This window comes from Aspergillus eucalypticola (genome assembly GCF_003184535.1).
Source record: "Aspergillus eucalypticola CBS 122712 chromosome Unknown BO83scaffold_9, whole genome shotgun sequence".
Classification (NCBI taxonomy): Eukaryota; Fungi; Ascomycota; class Eurotiomycetes; order Eurotiales; family Aspergillaceae; genus Aspergillus; species Aspergillus eucalypticola.
Genome location: NW_020290283.1, coordinates 402022 through 425075, shown reverse-complemented (window position 1 = coordinate 425075; position 23054 = coordinate 402022). Strand labels below are relative to the sequence as shown.

The 23054-nt window shown below is 48.9% G+C and overlaps 8 protein-coding genes across 8 annotated transcripts; 3 read left to right on the top strand and 5 right to left on the bottom strand.

The window, feature by feature from the left end:
• Window positions 1-307: 307 nt before the first annotated feature.
• Window positions 308-1324, top strand: BO83DRAFT_463349 (uncharacterized protein; the record flags this gene model as incomplete). Its single annotated transcript, XM_025537341.1, has 3 exons — window positions 308-316; window positions 626-1030; window positions 1088-1324. 3 exons carry the CDS (start codon window positions 308-310, stop codon window positions 1322-1324), a joined length of 651 nt encoding a protein of 216 aa, XP_025389239.1.
• Window positions 1325-2775: 1451 nt separating this feature from the next.
• BO83DRAFT_245675 (uncharacterized protein) lies at window positions 2776-4164 on the bottom strand. Its single transcript, XM_025527000.1, has 2 exons — window positions 3435-4164; window positions 2776-3376 (listed from the first exon to the last, which is right to left on the bottom strand). The coding sequence occupies exons 1-2, from the start codon at window positions 3967-3969 to the stop codon at window positions 2826-2828; spliced, it is 1086 nt and encodes a 361-aa protein (XP_025389238.1). The 5' UTR covers window positions 3970-4164; the 3' UTR covers window positions 2776-2825.
• Window positions 4165-4955: 791 nt separating this feature from the next.
• On the bottom strand, window positions 4956-5889 carry BO83DRAFT_377491 (uncharacterized protein). Its single transcript, XM_025531006.1, has one exon. It carries the CDS (start codon window positions 5876-5878, stop codon window positions 5078-5080), a length of 801 nt encoding a protein of 266 aa, XP_025389237.1. The 5' UTR covers window positions 5879-5889; the 3' UTR covers window positions 4956-5077.
• A 681-nt stretch (window positions 5890-6570) lies between these two features.
• Window positions 6571-11630, top strand: BO83DRAFT_335699 (glycoside hydrolase family 18 protein; the record flags this gene model as incomplete). Its single annotated transcript, XM_025528422.1, has 8 exons — window positions 6571-7997; window positions 8052-8543; window positions 8624-8836; window positions 8915-9013; window positions 9086-9907; window positions 9968-10151; window positions 10215-10344; window positions 10399-11630. Coding segments are annotated over 8 exons (4523 nt in total), but the record flags the coding sequence as incomplete, so codon positions are not given.
• On the bottom strand, window positions 11593-12482 carry BO83DRAFT_377489 (EthD domain-containing protein). Its single transcript, XM_025531005.1, has one exon. It carries the CDS (start codon window positions 12301-12303, stop codon window positions 11878-11880), a length of 426 nt encoding a protein of 141 aa, XP_025389235.1. The 5' UTR covers window positions 12304-12482; the 3' UTR covers window positions 11593-11877.
• A 292-nt stretch (window positions 12483-12774) lies between these two features.
• Window positions 12775-13867, bottom strand: BO83DRAFT_416324 (uncharacterized protein; the record flags this gene model as incomplete). Its single annotated transcript, XM_025534690.1, has 4 exons — window positions 12775-12985; window positions 13024-13211; window positions 13562-13579; window positions 13685-13867. 4 exons carry the CDS (start codon window positions 13865-13867, stop codon window positions 12775-12777), a joined length of 600 nt encoding a protein of 199 aa, XP_025389234.1.
• Window positions 13868-17554: 3687 nt separating this feature from the next.
• Window positions 17555-18185, top strand: BO83DRAFT_425985 (uncharacterized protein; the record flags this gene model as incomplete). Its single annotated transcript, XM_025535243.1, has 2 exons — window positions 17555-17594; window positions 17689-18185. The coding sequence occupies 2 exons, from the start codon at window positions 17555-17557 to the stop codon at window positions 18183-18185; spliced, it is 537 nt and encodes a 178-aa protein (XP_025389233.1).
• Window positions 18186-19103: 918 nt separating this feature from the next.
• BO83DRAFT_436501 (uncharacterized protein) lies at window positions 19104-21269 on the bottom strand (the record flags this gene model as incomplete). The annotated part of the gene is made up of 2 exons (XM_025535961.1): window positions 21080-21269; window positions 19104-19474 (listed from the first exon to the last, which is right to left on the bottom strand). Exons 1-2 carry the CDS (start codon window positions 21102-21104, stop codon window positions 19104-19106), a joined length of 396 nt encoding a protein of 131 aa, XP_025389232.1. The 5' UTR covers window positions 21105-21269.
• Between the last annotated feature and the right edge of the window lie 1785 nt (window positions 21270-23054).

The following is a 23054-nucleotide window of genomic DNA, read 5'->3' as shown; positions in this document are numbered from 1 at the left end:
CTCCGAAAGAAGGAAGAAGCCAAGACAAGCTCTTTTGTAGGAACATAGAATCGTAGTTACTCATAGTCCTAGCGATACTCTATCAGATTTTCCCTTCAGTCTAAGTATCTATTGTGATGGGGGCGTCTTCGGACAAGACTGGTGTTGTTACCGTGTACAGAGTGGGTCATAGACTGATGGACATTACTATCCCGCTTTAAGAAGACAAGAAGCAGATTGGTTGATTCATCAGACCAGTGAGGGCGTTTCTGCGAAAGGCGAAAAGATCCTGTGATTCGGTCATGGCAAAGTTGCCGCAGGGACTACTATGCCTATTGTAAGACACAGTGTTCAGGATAAAATATGCAAAGAATGGAGCCGACCGATACCACTTTCTCAGGGTGACTAGCCTCATGATCAACCCAGGATTTGTATATACTCAAGGCTGGATTGCGGCTGATACGAGATACAGCAACTGTGTGTCTTACAATAGGCATAGTAGTCCCTGCGGCAACTTTGCCATGACCGAATCAGAGGATCTTTTCGCCTTTCGCAGATCATCATGAATCCTCAGTGGGGAGGCACGTGAACTGAACCCACCTTTATGGATCCCTTCTTCTTCTTTCCGGCTGTTTAAACCATCGAGTGTCGTGCAATCGGCGAGTCGGAATCTTCAGAGAACACTCCAGTCGTGACAACCCGCTCCGCTCGCCCCGTCCGTAAGATCACTGTTAAGGAAGCCTATTGGACTCACGGCTTGTTTGACTGGCTGGATGCGTGTACGCTGCTGGAACACCTGTCATTCAAGCTAGTCTTGCAACAGGATGATGAACCCTCGGAAGATTATCGATTTCGTGCTCCGCAATTCCGTCGGCACCTCCTTCGCTCCCGATCGACACTGAGGACGCTTCATCTTGGTGCGACGCAGACGCAGACCAGCCTGACAAGTGGTCTGATCGATGAGGATGGGCCATTAGGCTCTTTGCAGGGGTTCACCTACCTCCAGGATCTTGACGTCCGACATGCCCATCTGCTCCTATTGGCCTCGCGGGTAAGGACGGTGAGGCGCCACACGCGACTCCTCAGAATACTTCCTGCCTTGATCCAGCATCTGAAGATTAGGCACGTTGTCGATGAGAACCTCGGTAGTCTTCTGTCTGAGCTGCTGAATGTGGTGCAGCGGCGGGACTTGTTTCCTCGGCTTGAAGAACACATAATCAAAGTTGAAGATGTAGAGAACAAACCATTGGATCCTTTGAGACAAGCATGCACGGCCGCTGGTGTTAAGTTTACCGCTAAGTTGCAGAAGGTCTGGCTTAGGGGGTTTAGGTTTCGTCGCAATTGATGTTCGATCTAGCTCGGGTGTTTGTCCGCGTTATACTGTCGACCAACCCTCATTCATGATAATTAAACTTTAAGTGCCGGTCCATCCTTTAGCGATAATATTCCATGAGAATATATGATGTAGAACTTGTCTTTTGCCTAGTCATTTCTGGTCAGCTGCATATATAAGGTCGAGTCTCGAGCAGACGAAAAATTCCAGTAAAAAGAAAAAGCTCGTACAGCTGACATGAGCTCTTCAGCCATTACTCGGTAAGCCTTTTGTATCAGTCCGGGGGCTAAGGCGCGACATCCCATCTATCGCGGTGTTTTCACCTTCTCTGTGTGAGGAGTAATGGAGGACATGGATATCACGATAGCTGTTCGATAGATGCCCGAACATCCTACCTCACCAGGAATGGATGATTTCATCCAATCAACGAACGAATAAACTCTAAATTGCACTACAAGAATGGTCTAAAATGAAAATCAAGCACATACGACCATAGGGTGTGGAAAACAGGGCTTCCCGTCCGCTCAGCCGTACTTAAGCCACACGCCGGGAGGTTAGTAGTTGGGTGGGTGACCACCAGCGAATCCCTTCTGTTGTATGTTTTTGCTTTATTTTTTTTATATATCACAATGTGTATATACGCATGTACACTGAGACTTTTGGTAAAATGTAAGTAAAAATGCAATTGATGTCAAATAGTTCTCAACAGCCATTGTGGGAGTCATGGGTGTGTGTGCTGCCACACCCAACAGGCGATAATGGGAATAGACACGGCGTTATCGGTACTTTCGGCCTGTCCCAGATGCAACGCTCCATATGCTTGCTCCTAAAGGGGTTATCTCTAGAGTAATTCCCGGCCAACGACAAAAAGAAACTCGGGCATTTCTGGATTATGGACTAGCGACTCCCTCCATTCAGGTCCCCGTGATGCAGGGGTTCAGGTATCCCACCACTAATTCCTCCTTATAACTCCTTCAGCCAGTCACAGAAATCACGCACGTAGATAGCAGCCCCAAGAAAAGGGCTAACGCGAAGCTAATGCGGACTCTTTGGCCCCAAGCTGACCTTGAACCAGACCGTGCCGTACTCCAAGTTAGAAGAGATGCAAGTGAAATCACACTGGTGATAAGACAATTAAGAGAGCATTTTCAAGCCAATGAGACGAATTTCTCGATCGGACAAGTCGATGCTACCTATATGCACCCTATTATCCGAAAATAATCAGGCGGAATAACAACCTGCTTCTTGCTTGGAACCAAAGTCAATGGTTATGTCCCTACGGCATATCAAAGAGAGCTTGAAACGTCCTATATTGCAGCCAGATGGCGATACACCTTTCCTTCTACGCCCGAAGCCTTTCTGTCTAGCTACACCCACTCTACTCAGCTACTCAAAAAGCCCATACACTACTAGTATATATTCCGCCATATTTCAAGCTTCTACCTCTGTTCGCCTCCCATCACAGCTGCTCCCACGCGTTACATTCACTCTCGTCGGGGTATTTCTTTTGTCTTCATACGCCGACGCAAATGTAGTCGTTCAACCATAAACCCTTGCATCCAGATCCGACCTTAGGGTTCCACTTCTCGATGTCTCCAACTGTAATGCCTTGAGTACTAGCGATACTCCCGCACGTATCACCAGAACGGACAAAGTAGAAGGTAGTGCAGTCACTTACCATGCCCGGCTCATAGGGCGTGGGCGTGGTGATGCCATTACCGGCTGAGGTTGTCGTGGTGGGCACCGTGTAGCCAATGGTGTCGACACAGACATAATAGCCCAAGTCCAGATCGGAGCAGGACGAGCCGACAGCCGGATTCCAGCTATAGAATGTGGCGAGGGGAATTTCATATTTGGCGGCGACGGCTTCGCAGGTATCACCAGATTGAACGAGGTCGAACTTGTTGCATTTGTCTGTCATACCAGTCTGGATGGGTGTGGGTGTGGTGATGCCATCGCCGGGAGTAGTTGTGGTCACTGGGACAGTAGTAGTGGTGACGGGACCGGTCGTAGCACCGGGGACATCTACGCAGTAGTAGTAGCCCGCCAGGATATTTGTACAATCTGCAAAATTGGTCTCATCAGCTATGGACGATAATCATGAAAGAGATGTAGAGCCTACCCGAATTGACAGATGGATTCCAGTCAAGGAACTCGCTTGCGCTGATGCCGAACTGGGCTTCAATCTTTTCGCACGAGTCACCGGTCTCAACGAGGTAGAATTGGTCGCAGTCGGCAGCAGTGCCCGTTTGTTGGGGTTGATATGGGGCCGAAGAAGAAGAAGAAGAGGATAAGGAAAAAGAGTGGGAGGAAGAGGAACTTGTTGATGCTATGGGAACGATGGAAATGGTAGAAGTGGAAGTGGAAGTGGCCAGAGATGAGGAGCTCACAGTTGGCCCACTCGATGAAACAGTTCCGAGTACACAATAACTTTGGCCCGCCACGAGGTCCGGGCAGGTAATCCCGGGGTTGAGAGACTCCAAAGCCTGCACAGTCAAGCCCCAGTCGGCCGCAACAGACTGACAAGTATCCCCGGAACTGGCAGCGTACTCATAGCTACAACTGATCTGCTGACGAGGGGCCAAGGCAATCGCCCATGCCAGGTGTAGCTGGGGGAGTCCAAAGAGACCTGCCTTGAGTGACGTTGGCACCATCATGGCTGATAATGATCTGAGAAGTGAACAGAGTTATACGAAAGCTGCTATCTGGGAGAATGAGGCCCTTTCCTAACAGAATGGGAAAGACGAGACTGTCAAGCCCATTATAATATGTTGGAACATGTCTCTCCGTGGGCTGATTGGAAAGACGCAATGTATCCGTTTCTTGGTCTAGCGGTATCACATCGGCTTATCCTGTCGCGCAACAGCCCAGTTATGGCAATGCTGGCACTGTCTAGCAACTAATTCACCCTATCCTTGGCATAGAAGGTAACAAACGTCTTCGAATTCGAGGAGATTTGAAGCGGAAGTCCGGATCATTCCGTACTGAGACATTGTCGGGAGCGTGGACGGAGTCCGTATGATCCCCTAAAATCGAGCTGAGTGAGGTTAATAGCCACTACATAGAACTAATGCAAAGTCAGCAGGTAGTCGGGTTTGTCGGATGACTCCCCCAATCATACCAAGCAGATGCGTCTCCCGCAATTTTGGGGAGGGTTGGGTAAACCTACGGCGGTGATTATCCGCCATAGTAGAGCTTCGCAAAAGCCTGGCAAGGCTTAGCCTAGGCGCTACCGCTGGCTAGCTTGTCAGAACGGCCAATTATCTTGCCAACCATCTTGCACAGTAACCCCGCTTTCCCCCTGTCAGGGACAGACTTACTAATTGGCTTTCTCATTGGTGAGGTTTCAGTATTGTTGCATTCTGTTGAACACACAGACCCTTGAGGTGCAATTCGGTAGGACAAATGGTGAACACTGCGATATCAGTTCCCGGCCGAAGGGCCACTCGAGCGGAGCGGCAACCCGGTGGAAATTAACATTTCTGCCGAGGAAGACAAGCTCATGAGCATTGAACCCTCGCTTCGCTTCACCTTCTGTAGGATCCTACGCTGTAAGGCTGAACTAGTGGGGCCATTAATCCCCCGCGGAAATTGGACGGGCGCAAAGCTGCTACACACCACTGCCAGGGCTACGAGTGGACGATTTTGATCTCGAGAGTACTGGAAATAATATATTCCCGATATTAACACTACCACATAGAAAGAAAAAGGCCCACTTGCCCAATTAGACCAGAGGCCCGTAGTAAGGGGCTAGGTACATCGTTGTCAACCAAGGTGAATCAAGGCAGTCACCACGGTTAAGAGTGTAAGCAATGTCGATGCTGCGACGATGCCGCGTTGTCCCGCGCCATTGGATTTGGACGAGGGAGTCGGACAAGTAACGTTGGGGTTCGCCGATCGCTCTAGAGGGCTACAGGCATAGGCAGTCGCCGCTGCCCATATACTGGACGCCGCGGAAGCATTGACCGTCGCCGCGCATGGGTTGATTGTCGGACTGGGCCCAAGGACGCCACATTCTTCCCCGATAGCAGTCACGTTTAACGCGTTGGCGTTTTGGATGCCGCACGTACCAGAAGATGTAGCTGCTTTAAGACTAGGTGCCTTCCCTGACTGGCTGACAGTGAAGACGATGGCGTTGTGAAACTTGGTGTCTTGAGGTTCACTGCCGTTCTGGGAACAATCGGAAATATGCAGGGTCCAGGCAAAAGTCCAGGAGCCGTCCGGGTAGGGGAGTGTATCAACGAATCGGGTAACAAAGTGAAGACCGGAAGACCAGAGGTCCGACGAAGCGAGTTCAAGAAGCCCACCGTTGATGGAACCTGGAGAGGACCGGTTGTTGCCTTCCAACAGATCCCAAGTGATGTAGGCCTCCAAGCTGGAAGCCAGAGGCGAATTCTGCAGCGCAAACACAATGGGCATCAGGGCCTCGGGCGTGTAAGTTTCGTTGCGCGGTGATATCAAGTCAACTTCGAAGATACTTGAATAGGCATCTGAAGTGCCATTGCCCATTGCAATCATGGAGCTCACCACCAGCACGGCCCAAGTAAAGAAACGAAGGTAGATCATGTTGAAAGGAATGTGGAAAACGAAAGTGGGAGGAATGTAATACCAAACTTGGCGATTAACTCCAGCTGTCGGCTGTTGAAGGCAAGGAAGAGAATGAAACCAGAAAGAGTGAAGAGAAAAAGAGGATAGGAGTCAAGGGAATTTTCCAAGCGGCTAAACGGATGTCACGGCATGATGCTGCACTCCTGAGCTGCCCCGATCCCTGCAGGCTCCGCCATTCTTGCCCAATCTATAGGTCTTTCATATTGGGCCCTGGTGGACTAGCGCGCATAAGGGTCCGATAGTAGCCGCCCACTATTTTAGTTCGCTTCAATTATTAATTTCTTATCTTGTTGTTATTACTAGCAGTATATTATAGCTCCACAGTTGTACAAGGACCCTTGTTGCATCATGCGGACTGCTATAGATGCAAGCTCCGCCTCGCCTACAAGTGAAACCCAGTAAGACACCACATTAGCATTCAGGGAGACCAAGCACCGAGGGCGCATCGTTCGCATGTGCGGCATCTCGATGATTCCTTCGTTGGCTCGATTGCCTGGCGGAAATTACGATAGTACATCGACCACTGATAGGTTGATCTGGCCGGGGACATGTTCTTTTGAACGAAGTGTTAATTTTCAGCAGCAAGTATAAAACCCACCGTCACGTAGCCTGCTTCTGTTGGGCTCATCGGGCACATCGTGGCTACTAGATCATGTCTTTCTTTTTCCAGGTTTCGTGGCTTCGCCCACACACTCCATTCCTTACGTACCTGTATCTCACTCTTTTCACCTTTTCTTTCTTCATTCGCAACTCTTCCTCCACCACGGTGCCTTTCCGTCTCCCCGCCAGTCCTGGGTATCAAGGCAGGTCAGTTGCTTGTCCAGCACGATGTGCTGCATCGGGTCCTAACCCTGCCAACTGGTCCCTCTACCACAACTTCAACCAGTTCGCCTCGTGCGAAGAGTCTATCTTTTACTCTTTTTCTTTTGTCGATCCTGTCGATGAACCAAACAGCCTTCATCGCATTTACGCCTGCACGTCATTTGGTCCCGATTGGGCCAATGTGCCGACTAACACGTCAAACCTGGTCGCGCAGTTGAAAGGGGTCTCGCCTCCGTTGAATGGCACATATCAGATCGGATTTTGGCCCTCCGCACAAGGTTCATCGGTCTCGTCTTCTCTCGCTACTCTCACCAAGCAGTTCCGCCAATATCTCTCTAATGGGCTCAGTGCCGAGAACCGTCCGACCATTCTGTTCGCCAGCTATGGCTCTACCTCAGTTGGGCTTTACATTGGTCAAGGTCTACAGAAACAGGGCATTGGCAACACTGCTCTGTCACACCTGGAGACCTTCATGACAGAATCCAATGCTAGTCTGTCGCGGAGTGTGGCTATGCAATTCTGCCAGCCGGGTCAAACCTCCCATCACGTTTTTGGCATGATTGCCACCGGTAATGGAACATTCGCTGCTATCCAAGACGCCCTTGCCTCATGGTCCAAGGCAGAATGCTTGACCTTCCCGTCAGTCCAGAATGTCACGGGCATCGTCCCACTCGTGACGCCATTGTTCCCTTCCTCGACCAACTCCACCTCAACTTATGGTAACACAACCTTCCTTCGGGGCAGAGCCTTCACCCCTCGAACTACCTGTTCTACCGTTCAGGTCGTCTCTGGTGATAGCTGCAGTACCTTGGCTCGGAAATGTGGGATTACACCGGCTCAATTTACCATGTATAATCCCGCGTCGAACGAGTGTTCTACCTTGACTCCTGGAGAGCACGTGTGCTGTTCGGCGGGCACATTGCCCGACTTCACTCCAAAGCCTCAAGCCGATGGCACTTGTGCCACCTACACCGTCCAGCCAGATGACAGCTGCTCCAAGATTGCCGCTACATACAGCATCACCGTGGATGATATCGACAACTTGAACCAGGACACATGGGCTTGGAATGGCTGCAAGCACCTTTACCCTCATAACATCATCTGCCTTAGTACAGGCAACCCACCGATGCCAGCGTCGGTCTCCAATGCAATCTGTGGGCCACAGGTGCCCGGCACCCCGGCCCCTCCTAGTGGGACGAATATTTCCCTGCTAAATGAGTGTCCTCTCAATGCGTGCTGCGATGTATGGGGCCAAGTAAGTATAGTGCCTTCACTCGGCCATCGATGATGCGACTGACCATGATCCTAGTGTGGTACGACAGCCGGGTTTTGCACAAACACTGGCACTGGGGCCCCTGGAACCGCGGCGCCGGGCACCAACGGCTGTATTTCGAACTGTGGCACCGAGATCGTGCGGAGTAGCCCTCCTGTGACGTACCGGAGTATTGGCTTCTATGAAGGATTCAACTTGCAGCGTCCCTGCCTCTACCAGGACATATCTCAGCTCGACATCTCGGCCTATACCCACATTTATTTCTCCTTTGGCGTGTTATCCCCTTCCTATGTGGTCCATATCCCTAACGCCACAGCAACATACGAGTTCAACCAGTTTAAACAGATCCAAGGAGCAAAGCGCATTCTTTCGATTGGTGGCTGGGCATTTTCAACTGATCCGAGCACTTACATGATATTTCGGGAAGGCGTCACTGCCGCCAACCGTCTGACCATGGCCACCAACATCGCCAACTTCATCAAAGACAACGACCTTGATGGTGTTAATATTGACTGGGAGTATCCGGGGGTAAGAATCATGATCACTTGCACCTCTCCTGTGTCTTTGTCTAGATTTGCTAATTCATTCTTCCTCTCTTTCCGTTATAGGCACCGGATATTCCGGGCATCCCTGCTGCTAGTACTGATGACGGTGACAATTATCTCGCTTTCCTTGTGGTTTTAAGAAACCTCCTTGGCAAGAGTAAAGAAATTACAATTGCGGCACCGTCGTCATATTGGTACCTGAAGGGCTTTCCAATCAAGAAAATGGCTCCGGTCCTAGACTACATCATCTACATGACCTACGATTTGCACGGACAGGTATGGTCTACCTCTCAAATAATTTTGAAATGAGGTGTGCGGCAAAGAGGACTAATTAAACATTTAAATCGGTTTCAGTGGGATTCCAACAATCAATGGTCACAGCTTGGCTGCCCGACTGGCAATTGTTTGCGGTCGGATGTGAATCTTACCGAAACTATCGGCTCTCTGGTCATGGTAAGTTCAAATACTCGTTGCTACTGGAGGCCACTATATTCCCATCACTAATTCCAACGCTTGTTTTAACAGATCACCAAAGCGGGTGTCCCCTCAAACCAAGTCGTTGTTGGCGTGACCAGTTACGGACGCTCATTCGCCATGGCCGAAGCCGGCTGCTACGGGCCTCAATGCCAATTTTTGGGTTCAGCTGACGACTCGCAGGCTGCGCCAGGGCCTTGTACTCAAACTGCAGGCTACATTGCCAATGCTGAAATTGAGGCTATTCTCGCCAATTCTTCCCGGGTCACGAAGAGTTATATCGACGCTACTAGTGACACAAATATCCTTGTTTACGACGACACTCAATGGGTTGGCTGGATGAGTGATGGTGTCAAGTCAACGCGAAAATCGCTCTACAAGCGCCTGGCCATGGGGGGAACCACTGATTGGGCTACCGACCTGCAAAAGTACAACCCGCCGCCGTTCATTGCCAAGAGCTGGGCTAGCCTCATTGACGACGTCGTCCTGGATAAAGATCCTTACGAAGAAGGTAACCGAACCGGCAACTGGACTTCCTTGACTTGTTCGGATCCAGCCATACAAGATGCCCTGTGGATGCCATGCGCCCAGCGCTGGGCGCAGCTGGACGCTTCCAATGCTTGGTCCGATGCAATAAACGTCTGGAAGAACATCGATAAGCCGAAAATGCCGGATGATGTCGAGAAGGACTTTTCCCTGTCTATCATGAACACTTTCCATGCCGGTGAAAACGCTTATTGCGGATACCTCAACCCAAGAGGTCATTGTTCCACATCCCAAACGTGCGGATGGTTCCAAGGCTTCGGCCGGGGAACCGGTGATTCGGGTCCCGCGGCGATGCTGATCTATGAGTCTTTCACCGTGATAAACTCGGTAAGTCTTGCCATCCTTGTCCGGAGACGTGTGAAAAGGCTAATGAGAATAATCACTTAGGCGTACTCTCAATTTTATGACGCTATCAACGCAGTTGCTGGAACGTACATTGATAACCAGCTTCAGGACTTTGAGTCCACATTCGCACCCGTGCCTCCAGCACAAAGTGATACGTGGCTTGAAATCTTGATCAATCTTTTTGGTCTTGGTATCACGGCAGTCGCCGCACCGTACTTCAATGGGAGTAAGTTGCGCCCCAGACTCTTCCGCTTACATTGCTTGGACCACTAATCCTGATCTTTCATAGTCTATTCAAGTCTACCGGCTCTTAGTAGTTTTCTTGGAGATGCCGGGGCAGACACCGTTGCCGACATCACGAGTGCCACTGTGGCGTACGGAGCATCAATTGCGAGTGATTCACTGTCTACGAAAGCGCCGTAAGTGTCACTGCACCTTATGCAACTCCAACGTCGCTCATCAGACCTTTACAGGGGTAAGTGGCAACCATCGTCCCAAAAGAGTTTCACCGCCACTCTGGGGTCGGTAGTCACCGGCTGGGCTTCCCTCGCGGAAAATCAGCTCTGGACATTGTTCAATGGATCCGATACCTCCATCAGTGTACTCGGGACCTTGATTGCCAATGGTAACCTCATTGAGGGCAGTGGCGGCAGCCCATCGGTAACCGCCAATTCAACACTCAGCACGAACACCCAAATCGAGAACTACATCAGCAAGGCCTTCTTCGGCTTCGCCATCCCATCGGTATGGGCCGTCTCCGGGGCCGCTGCCTTCGTCGTCGACTCGGGCTATGACTGCAGTGCGCAAAACCCATTGACTGATTACATGACGGCCTCCACCCAAGAGTCCACTTATGCATGCTACAATAACAAATTGTACTATCTCGTTCATCCCCACGGCAAGTGGAGAGGTTGTCCCGACAAGGATACTGTGAGGACCGATTGCGTTGATTGTGGCCCGACATCAACGTGCTCCGACCAGACATTCTTCACCGCGCCACCAGGACTTAGCTCCCTCGGCTCAGGATCTTGGGGGAACATCACCCTGTCTGATCTGATTATCGGGTCTGTCCGAACTTATGTCGCCAACGGCAATGCCAACGGCGGACCCGTCGCCAACCCCTTGGACAAAGACACCCTGAAAGACCTCTCGAACCAGGATATCACCACCCCGGGCTATATCCGCCTCCCAGTGTGTAGTCCCCAGGTTGCCTGGGCCTCGTGGTCCACCCCATCGCAGTCCAACTCTAGCGCGCCGAATTACCCCTGTAACCCGTTACAGGGCGTCACCAAGTGCAGCGGTTACACTTACCAGGATGAGACCTCGTCGGCCTCCCCGAAGGTGTCCGACTGCCAAACCATCGTGAAGAATATTCAGGACACCAACGGAGAATGGACTACTGGTATCGGACACCAACGCGACATTGCTAAGTTCGGGTCTTGCAATTTTGGTGTCCAGAATGTTGGCGTAACCGGCGATGTCACTTATCATACTGGCAGCCAGGATATTGTTACCATTATCAACGAGGCAATCTCCAAGTATGCATCTAATGGTCTTGTCGGTGCGAAGGGGTACATGGAGTGCAGTGGTGATGCAGGTAGTCAAAAGGTCGAGTGGGGTCTGTATTAGTAGTTAGTTGCTCTGACAGTTGTTGGATATATATAGGCTCCTTTCTGTGAGCGCAGAAAGTGTGTACTTGTAATACAATACCTCGCGGTTAGATGCATCGCTTTGTATTCAGTTAATTTCCCCCACAACGACTTTATAAAATAACTGGGGCAGTCAGACTGGCAATTCTAAACTCGGAAGAGTTCCCCATCCACTCACTAAAACCCAGCATGATAGGATGGTCCATATACATACGTATGTGCCATTTATCCCAAAGAAAGAAAAATCAATCAAAAGGATATATACATATTATTACAAAACACCACACCTCTCTCTTTGCCCCTTCAGTTGGTGGTCTCCACCACATCCCCCAAAAGCGCAATCCCCAACTTGCTCCGATCCAAGAACCCTTCCTCATCCGCCGCAATCTGCGCCGCTGCTTCGGGTGCCATCACCTTAGCCGAGAATGTTTGGAAGGCGGCCTGGTCCGCAAACGTGAGTTCGGCATAAGCATCGAAATCAAAATCAGTTTGCTGCCCGACGAGGACGGTGGCGGGCGTGAGGGCATTGCGGGTTGAGTTGTTATTGTTTTCTCCCGCTTGAGGGTTCTCGATAGTGGTGCGCGCGATATACATGCGCTTGTGCGATAGGGGAAAATCGTCACCGGACAGACGCTTGACTAGCTGAATATGGGCCTCGTAGCGCTCCTTGAAGGTGTGAAGGTCAAGGCCCGGTTTGCGGTAGGCGTAGATGATAACCCGGACGGACATTTTGGGGTAGATTCTTGGGTGGCTTTAGATTATACTGAGGGGGAAGACAGAGAGCGTGGTCCTTGGGAATCTGGGGTTTGACTTGGGTTTGATTTGCTTGTTGTACAGATACAGTTGGATGGGGCGATATTGGGGGAGTTTCAGAAGTGAGAGAGGAAATTCTTGGGGAGGGGTTGAGGGGAATGGCAGGTTAAATATATTTCTTGCGTTCATTTACGACCTTGTCGAATTTGGGAAAGTAGTTAGTTCAAATGGGCGCTTAGTGCTGACGCGGTTATAGCTGGATGTCTCGTTGGCTGTCAACAGACCCACATTGTTGGGATTAGGCCGGCTATCCACAGACTAGTACTGCGTGCACTGCCTCAAATCAACATGTCCAGAGTTTCGTGTTCCTATAATCCTATAACAGACGCAAAGCTTGCTTGATCGTCAGGTCTTCCAGCTGAGTAACACGCATCCAGCCAGGGTGTCTTAGTCCAAGGAGTTGGCGACGGGTCCACCATTGGCATTGCCGTTGGCGACATAAGTTCGGACGGACGCTAGAATTGGATCAGACAGTATAATGTCACCCCAAGGTCCTGAGTCGAGGGAGCTAAGTCCTGGTGACGCAGTGAAAAACGTCTGGTCGGAGCACGTTGGTGTCAGGCCCCAATCAACGCAATCGGTAGCGCCTGCGCTAAGCCTCCGGGCAGGGGAAGCATAACATACCTTTGCTACTACCGGCCAGTCGGAAGGCTGTCAGCGAGCGGATGATGCCAAAAACATATCGGGAAAAGAGCGGCGTGACTCTTGCCTTGGGCGGGACCAGGAAAGCGAATCGTTGGCTTCAATCCGGACGCGGTGACAATCTGCTGCTCCTTGGTCCCAGCAGATTGACCGAGAATGGCCTGGGTAATCGCAGTCAGAGGCTAGATAGTCAAGGAGTACATGAACATGTGTGAAGTAGTCGCCATGGTTGACGGAAGCGAGTAACCAACTACCTGTTGGCATTGTATTAGTACTATGCAGTGGCCAGTCACCTCGCTCAACTTGAGTTGAGGGCCAAATGATGCGGGCTGAATTGGCAAGTTGTACTGTCTGGTTCATCCCACGGCAAATAGAGAGATTGCACCGACAAGGATACTTTGAAATCACTACGACTTCATCTTCGGCTGTGTCGGGGGGTGTATTGAAAAAGATCAAATCATCCACGGGTTGTGACTGACTAGAGAGAATTACAATCAGTATAAGTCTCTATTATACTCTACATGGGGCCTACCTGGGATCTTCTGCGTCTCTAATGGCATGTTATCACAGAGGTCGACTGTGTTACTCATATGTCAGTTAGATAATCATTCTTCAGGTAGCGTGGTTTCGCAACAATATACCTGATGATACTCACTCTGACATAAAAGCGGGTAAACTCGGTAGTAGGTGGTGCACAGGCCATGTAATTTATTCTGCTGGAATAGCTTGAGTATTCGCGGGACCAGAGGCCAATCTTAATTAGCTCAGTTAGTGAGAATATAGGATAAGAATCAGAGAGCACATACACAGCTGGGGGAATAGCAGGCGGTCTTAGCATGGTTGATGGAACACTTATCTCATCAGTCACCAAATCTCAGGAAAGAATCGCCCATAGCTAGCTTGTCAGGACGACCAATCATCTACCACAGTAACCCCGCTCCCCGCTGACAGACTTACTGTGATTGGGTTTTCATTGGTGAGGTTTCAATCAGTATTGTTACATCCTGTTGAATTCACCGACCCTTGAGGTGCACTCCGCAAGTTCGAAAAGAAAATCCTGTGTGATATTATTTCCCGGCCGAAGGATCTCTGGCGAGGAATGGCAATCGGGTAGAGATCAACATTTTCGTTAAGTGAGACAAGCTCGTGGGCTTGGAACCCTCGCTTCACTTTCCGTACCATTGCACCTTGTAAGGCTGAACTAGTGCAACCTGGCTTCCCCGCCGAAACTGGACGGGCGCAACACTGCTACAGGCTTCTGCCACGATGATGGGTGAACGATTCTGATCCGAGAGTACCGAAAACAAAAGATTCCTGTTACCATTACCACTACATGTTGAAAGGGGGAAAAGAAAGAGACCCACTTTCCCTATCAGCTCAGAGGCCCGTTCTAAAGGTCTCGGTACATCATTGTCTCCCAAGGTAGATCAGGGCAGTCACCATGGTAAAGAGCGTAAGCAAAGTCGATGCTGCGATCATGCCATGTTGTCCAATATGATTAGGATTACTACTATTCTTTTTCCTTATTAGATTTATTACACTGCTACTATTGTTGCCAGTAGATTGATGCTCCATAATAGTACGAGGACCCTTGTTGCATTATGCGGACTAGTACTTAGCTGCATGCCTCGCTTCCCTACGATGGCAGTCTAGTAAACCACTAAATCAGCACTGATGGGAGTGCGTCGACTACAAATCAACAGGAAGATCAAGTGTGTGATGCTGAAACTTTTATTTTCCTTTCTTATCTGAGGTAGCCTAATATTATGTGCTTTTGCATTATCCCGAATTGCGTAGCAAGCTTCCGTTATGTAAGCTCTGGGCCAAAAGAGAAATAGGAGTCCATGTCTACGTGGAGCAAACGGGACTCAAGTGGTCATCACATCCTTGTATCTTGAATAGTATCCCTCTAAGCAGTAGACAACAACCGGTAGGATTTTCAGATGTATCAAAGAAAGACATGTAACCACCCCAAAGAGGCCGGCGAACATACTGGGTTGGCCGAAAAATGCTTTCATTCATATACCTCCAGTTATTCCCATAACAACGCTTTTCCATGGGCCAGGTGGACTCTGGGATGCTGCAGAAACAGCTTGCCGCAACTCGCCTCAGTCAAGAATGCTTTGAATGTTGGAACTGCTCCAGACTATATTATCTCTTTCCAGATGTGCCATCTTCTCCTCCGGATTTGTCTCCTTGTCCGAATATACCAGTCGCATGACCTTCGACTTGTTCCTTTTCGGCGAATGACTAGAAAAGACCAAAATCAGTATGATTTTCTGCGAGAGGTCACATGGGGGCCTACCTGGCATCTACTGCGCTTACACTGTTGCGTGTCGGCGAGGCCCACCCTTCTGTGAAATATAGAAGGGTGGGCCCTGGCTTGGTTGAGGGCCAGTGGGGTGTCGGTGAGGCCTAATAACACAATTGTAAACAGCTCTCCGCAGTGCTTTTAATGTCGTTGGGTGTGACTTGGAGTCACCACGTCTTCATCTTCGGCTGTGTCGGGGAATGTATAGAAAAAGACCAAATCATCCACAGGTTATGACTGGCTAGAAAGAATTGTAATCAGTATAGTTCTCTGCGAGACTCCACATGGGGGCCTACCTGGCAGTTACTGCGCTGGCACTAATCTCAGGCTCTCTACTGGCGTGTTAGCGGGGCGATCAGCACGTAGAAATTGGATCATACTTACTCGACTCCCATAGTCACTTCAGTGGCACTCACCGACACGCCATGGTCCCTCGATGCGGTCGAGGGCCCATGGGGTGTCGGTAAGGCCCACCCTTCTTTGTTGTACAGAAGGGTAAGCCTTGATATGATTAAGAACTCATAGAGTATTAAGAAGATTTATTCTTCTTTATTATACATAAGAATAAGCCTCAATACAGTTAAAGACTTATAGAATATTAGTAAGACCTATTTTTCTTTATTATACAGAAGAATAAGTCTTAATATAATCAAGAATTTATAGAATATTTGTAAGGCCTCTTCTTCTTTATTATACAGAAGAATAAGTCTTGATGTAGTTTAAGATTTATAAAATATTAATAAAGCTTATCCTTCTTTATTATACAGAAGGATAAGTCTTGATATAATTAAGAACTTATAGAATATCAGTAAAACCCATCCTTCTTTATTATTTAAAAGGGTAAGCCTTGATATGATTAAGAACTCATAGAGTATTAGTAAGATTTATTCTTCTTTATAATTTAAAAGGGTAAGCCTTGATGCGGTTGAGGACACATAAGATATCAGTAAGACCTATCCTTCTTTATTATACAGAAGAATAAATCTTAATACAGTCAAGGACTTATAGAAGAATAAGTCTTAATATAATGAAGAATTTATAGAGTATCAGTAAAGTCTATCCTTCTTTATGATATAAAAGAATAAGTCTTGATGCGGTCAAAGACTTATAAGATATTAATAAGACTTATTTTTCTTTGTTATACAGAAGGATGAGCCTCAATGCGGTCAAGGACTTCTAAGATATTAGTAAGGCTTATTCTTCTTTGTTATACAGAAAGGTGAGCCTCAATATGGTTGAGGGCTTGTAGGGTATCAGTAAGGCCCACCCTTCTTTATTATACAGAAGGGTGGGCCCCGGTACACTGTTTACTAAATCTGCATGATCTGTATACCCATCCAGGGACATATTGCTAGAGTTAGCGCTCGATATCAACATTGTGTTGGACGAAGATCACGGGCTACTTACGCATCCGCAGTCTAACTCTGCTTCCAGGCCGGTGCGATACCATAACTGAAAGTTCATAGAGGCCCCTGACAAAGGGTGTTCCTCTTAAGGGACAGCTCTTAAAGCAGAGCTCACTTCAAGCTCCTGTCTGGAGCAGAAGCGACAGAATCGACGGAAGATCGCGTGCCATTGTCGCGCGATTGTGCGTCCCGCGAAAGAATCAAGCTTCACATTTCTGGAATAATGAGAAAAGTGCCAGAACGATGGAAGTAGAGGGGGAAGCATGGATATGTAAGAGTAGGGAAGGGGGAAGTAGAAGAGGAGTGAGAGCTGTGGAGGTATAGGACGGGTCACAGGAAGAGAGATCAAGTAGAATGAGGAAAGAACAAAGTAGGGGATACAATACACTACCTAGCGACCTGGACTAACACATATCAAAGTTACCATTACCCCCTCACCTGACCCACTGTGGTTCTCTTGTTCGTGTGTATGGATTCGATTCTGGGTGAAATGCTTGTCTGAGTGGGAGGAAGCTTTAAGAGTGGGAGGGGTTGCCCTCCTCTTTTCGGCAATGGGCACAGCGACTAGGCTGTAGGATGATTCGGAACAGAACCACGGAATTGAGAGTGGCTGTTGGACAGTAGAAACATGAAAAGCCGAAATCGAGAAACCCTCCTGAGAAGACTGCTGGCCTCGTGCCTTAATGCGCAGGTATCGATCACAAGGTCTCGGGTGTTCTCGTTCCCGAACTAGGTATCCAAACTAAGCCTCTTCATTTGGGATCCATCCTGTCTCCAACTCCAACACACATCAAAGGGATCATCGAGAATGAGTCGAACCATCATCAACCGCATGGCCTCTGATCATTGTGAGTAGGCAGCCCTCTTCTGAATATCAGCCGCTCTTGTGGGATCTTCATAATTCAGGCTCCAAGTTATGAGTATAACTGACTTGATGCTAAGGTAGAGACCGTACCCTCAAACCGGCAGCCCGGTCTATCCGAACTTCTCCCCCGGGACAGCCACAATTCCCTCCAAATGCACAGTGCCCTCCGTCGAAGCGCTACCCGGCAGGCCAAAATCGATATATCGCTTCTAGTCAGCCAGGCGACGGAGAGATACCTCTCACAACACTCTCCAGCGGAATACTCACCGCAGCCAATCCAGGGCACGCCCGCAGCATCGTATGGAACCACTCATCCGGCATTCCCCGCAAAAACTCCAACACGCACTCCTCCACAGATGGCTGGGGGCATTCCCGCCGCGGTCGCAGCCTGCCCATGCCTCCTGGTCTGCCGCAGCAACCAGTCATGGAGGCATGGGCAGGTAACGCATACCAAATGCAATATATGCAACAGATTCAACCGATGGAAATGGGGCAAGCGCCCGCCTCAAATGGCGACGAAACGACGCAAGCGCCCGCAGACATGGTGTCAATATGGTTGAAGATGCACATCTAGTCTTCAGAGACATGTCTGTATGTCTCGGGAGCCGCAAAGCAAGCAGAGACAACAGCCGACAAAACCAAAAGCGAAGGGATGTGATCATTTGATCGACTCCGATACTTTGGATAAAGCCGAAGATGAGGTCGTGGTGATCTCAAGCCATACGAGCGATATCCTGGAAAACCAGTGCGGAGAGTTGTTTACCATTGGAGGAGTAGACCTCTCAGATGCCCCACGGGCCCTCGACCGAAAGCACACCTTTCTATATCTGCGGTGGCTTCCAAAACCTCTAGTGAGAGTGAGGGCGTCGAAAGCCCGTCTCGAGAGCCACTGCGGAGAGTGGTTCAGTATTGGTTGAGTAGATCTCACGGACGCTCCACGGGTCCTCAACCGAAAGCCTACTCTTTTAGAGCTGCGGTGGCTTTCACTATCTCTAGTGAGCGTGAGGGTGTCAGAGGCCCGTCTTGAGAACAACTGCGGAGAGTTGTTTACCATTGTTTGTTTGGGCCTGTAGCGGATTCGACCGTGAGAAATAACGTCTACAATGTATTGACTCTCTTCATTGAATATGAGAATGGGCACTGTGTAGCTGTAAACTCTTTGTGTTTCATAGATGTTACAGGCTAGTACAAGCAGAGCTGTGGTGTAAGAGGAAATACCAGTATATGTTCTTAGAACGGCCAGTTAGGCACTAGTTACTGCTAAGATTAGATCATTAGCGGGCTTCTTGCAGCTCTATATATTTACTAGAGCTGACGCCACAGCACGCAACAAAAGGTCTCTGCCCTTGACACCTATTTACGATTCCATTCCTCTTTGTCGGCGATTGCCTCGGCCATCATATCAACCAACCAGTCGGTTGTCAGGCCTGTATGTTCCAGAACTCGCGGCACTATCGAACACGGAAAGGCCAGGCCCTGCGAGAAGTTCATCTCATGGACACCGGGATGAATGGGCCACATTGTCTGCCGTCCTGCGATGAAGTGTAGTCCGATGAATGCTGGGATAAAAAGTAGAGATATCATCCAAATTGCAGTCGCGAGTGCTGTTCCCAATGGGGCCGTCACCGAGGGCGATAGAGGGCTGGGCGTTGATGTGAACGATGGCGGAAAGACAATTGGTCAGGGTCTTTCCGGAATCCGTCTCAGCGATATCGACAAAGTCATGACCATAGAGGGCCATAGGCCAACCTTGAGGCTGGATAACGGTGGGACGGTGTAAGCCCTGGTCCTTGACCTGGCTAAGGACGTATTGAGGGAAGCCAGCCTCGCCAAAGGTCTCGACGGGGCGAGAGAAGTTGGTCCCTAAATAGCCATCTCGTTAATATTGAGTGCAGGGGAAAAAAGACACTGAATGCGCAGAATAATAAGCCTGTAGAGACGACCTACCAAGGCTTAGGGGACGCAAGACGCGACAAATTCAGTCATTTGTGGATTTGCACAATGTCCTAAAGGGCCGCAGTAATAAAGGAGACATCAGTAGTTGGGGAGAGAAGGGAACCTGAAGAGAGAAATGGAATAAGATGAGGATTTAAGGGATGGGAAACCGCACCCCCAGACTGTCACAGTCACTTGAGATTACAGCTGGCTCGGAGCTGGAGAGATTCCGGCCCGAGCGCGCGCAAGTACACTATATTTGTTGGAGGAACTGTCGATAATGATATCATCTCTCTAACAACTCCGGGATCCTGCAGTAGCTCATCCGCTCGCTCATCAAAGGCAGGTCCGCGTCGTCCTTTCGCGGGAGGCTGCGTTATTTTCAATTTTGGGATCGGTCTTCACCTTGCCATTATGGCGCAGAATCGACCGACCAGAAATTCACGCCTGAAGCTGACAAAACTGGTACGAAAACATATATATATATACCTCTGGGTCCCTCATATCTGCTAATATAAATTTGATTAGAACTTCCCCGAAGATGTGGGGTAAACATCTCAGTCAACAAACACTGCCCAGAACCCAAGTTGCATCTACAGCGAAAGCCGCGAAAAGATTTACCACATTAGGCATGAGTGCTTCTATTTACTTTGGGGTAGACATGGGCTGACGCGCGAACCTTCTTGCCAGCGAGGCCAAAGGAGATGTACCCAGGAACTTTGCGTCTACGGAGAAAGCCTTTACCACCTCAGTTTCATATCTCTATCCAAAATCAATAGAGACACTCACCCCAATGTGGACCTACTGGCCACGCAGAACAGCTGCCAACCACTGCAGGGGATATATCCGGGGACTTTGTATCTACAGAGAAAGCGCCAAACAATATACCAAATGTGCCATGATTGTCTCGGTACACCCAGCAATTATGCTCTTCTTTGCTGCATAAGTTACGGAACACACGTGTGTGTCAAGATCAAAGAGCCCGAGCCAACATGGCTACGAGCTTAGGGCTATCCAGCTTTCAAGCCTACCTTATCTACTCAATCTCAATGTACTTTAGCCCTTAAGGTGGTTTATCAGACATAACTATAGTAAGCCTTATAAACATAGCATCTCAGACTGTTCGTAATGCTTTCTTTTGTACTATGAAGCTAGCTCGGACCAGACCAGTACCGTAATCCTGTATTCTCGCAGCCACGATAAATTGAAAGGTCAAGTTATTCCCAAATCCAATCGACCAATCAGAATGCTCGTCGCCAGTCCCTTGTCGATGCCTCGTGTGCGACATCACGTGTTCTTCCTCCCGCGTTCTTCCTTGCGATCCCTCAAAAGCTTCGTTCCGTGCGTCCACGTGAGCTCCCATGTGTGCCTGCTCGCTCCTGTCCCTGTCCAGTTGAAGACTTCGGTGGCTTTCGATAATATTGCTAGTATGGCTTGAAATTATCCTGATATTATCTTTAGCCGTGTCCAGCGTATCGGAACTGAATGTATTATTAACAGCTTGCAATTGACTAGCATCCACTGCGTTATTACAGTTCTCGGCCTCTTTGGATCCCATGTTTACATCAATATAACTGGTCGCAGTCGCGACTAAAACTACAAGCTCTGGCTCAGGAACAGGGAGATTCGGTGGGTTGTGCACAGGCAACGCCACTTGTTCTGCTGGGGTGGCTCGGGCAGGTCTATATTTAGAGGTTGGTCCAGCTGCGGTAACGAAAGCCTCCTTGTACGTATGTTTAGTTTCTCTTCCAATGTGGTCTTTCAGCAGCCGCGGGGATTGAACTCACCACACTTTGTACGAACGTGGATTCGAGGAATCTCTCTCAGATGCTTTTGTAGGAGTGTCATCCAGGGTGGTTACTATTACACCACCCGGCTACCCGGCGACGCATAGTCATGGCATGACTACTGCGTCTTGAAACAACCATTCATATTTCTTGCTTGAACACGTTTGTGCCGTCTGATAGTTCGCCGTCTGTTTCTGTTACGACGGGTAATGATTCTATCGAGAGCTCTTTGAGTTTCCGTGAGGCTAATTCTGCTTAATTCTGCTTCCGGGCCTAGGAACATTATATTTGGTAAGGCCACCGGCCTTGTAGTGTCTTGAGTGGCACCTCAGCTCATCATTATTTGCTTCCATTCTGAAATTATGAACGATTCCGCTGATTTCTTCAATCGAGTTTATATCTATGCCTTCAGATAGGCATGGATTTGGCTTTCAATATTGATTATCTTCCTTTTTCATTGGCAGCCATACCCAAATTTAGTATATCTCAGAGCATATTGTGTTTGGAAATCCTGTAATATAGATTACACGGGACTTAGCTCTTTCTAGCGTATGAAAGTCATACTCTCTCATCCTTTGGATTCTCACATATCCAGTGAGTGCGATCAGACGCGGCTGAACATAACGAATTGTTTCCACAAAACATTGCTACCTGATGGTATCTTTATTATCCTGTTTATAATAGCGTTCTTTAGCTTTCCTGCCTCTAATGCAGCTTCCATCGATGTTCATTTGGGAATGACTACAATATCCAACCGTCCTTGTCGGCTTCATCTACGCTGGCGCCCACTGTAACAAATGATAGTTTAGCTTGGAGAACGAACACATCACGTAGAGGCTCAAAGGAGGCTCAGTTCAAATGCTTGGTACCTGCCTTGGCAGCAAACCGGTCAATCTAATTGTGTGAGATATTCGTCCCATCGCGGCATATCTCTCTGGATGAACTCTAGCCAGAGTTCCTTGTCATCTCACATCAAATGTAGGGACTATAACTCCAGAAGTCTCTGTATTATGGGGTGAGTTTGACTGTAAGTTAAAGGTGCACTGACGATGAACGGGGGATTTCTGCTACAGACTCACCAGTTTCTCGGGACTCTCCACTTTAAACAGAAATGGACGAGCAAGTACATAGAGATTGTTGTCGCTTTCATTTGATCCTGCATGAGTGTATAGTGTTAGTTCCTCGTTGAGGTTTTCTGAAGGTGAGATTGGGCGTTACATGCATTTCACGTTTCTAATCGCAGTCATCGTGAAGAGCTGTAAAGATCATAGTGGCGACATGGTGATTTACCGAGATAGACACCAAAAGAATAACCAAAAAGGTGGCATGGAAGGAGTATCGGATATAAGGAAGAAGCGAGAGGCATCTGAAGAAGGCATGTGAGATTGATGACCAGTTCATTGGCATGAACACATACATGCTGATAATGCCAGTATGACCAGAGGCTGTGTACAGGCAACGTCATTGTTCCACAGGAATTATTTGAACATCTCTGGGGGTAGATGTTAAGCCTGATCGGCTTTGTCAGTGGAATAATAAGAGAGGGAGTGATAGTCAACTTACGCAGCAGCGGAAATAACAGGCTTATGCCTCGTCTAAATCACAATATTCAGCACGGCGCAATGTCAAGGATGCAGCTGGCAGAATACATACAACATTCGTAGTTCTTGCTTAAGCACATTTGTGTTTTCTGATACCCTGCTGTCTGTTCCTGCTCCGAT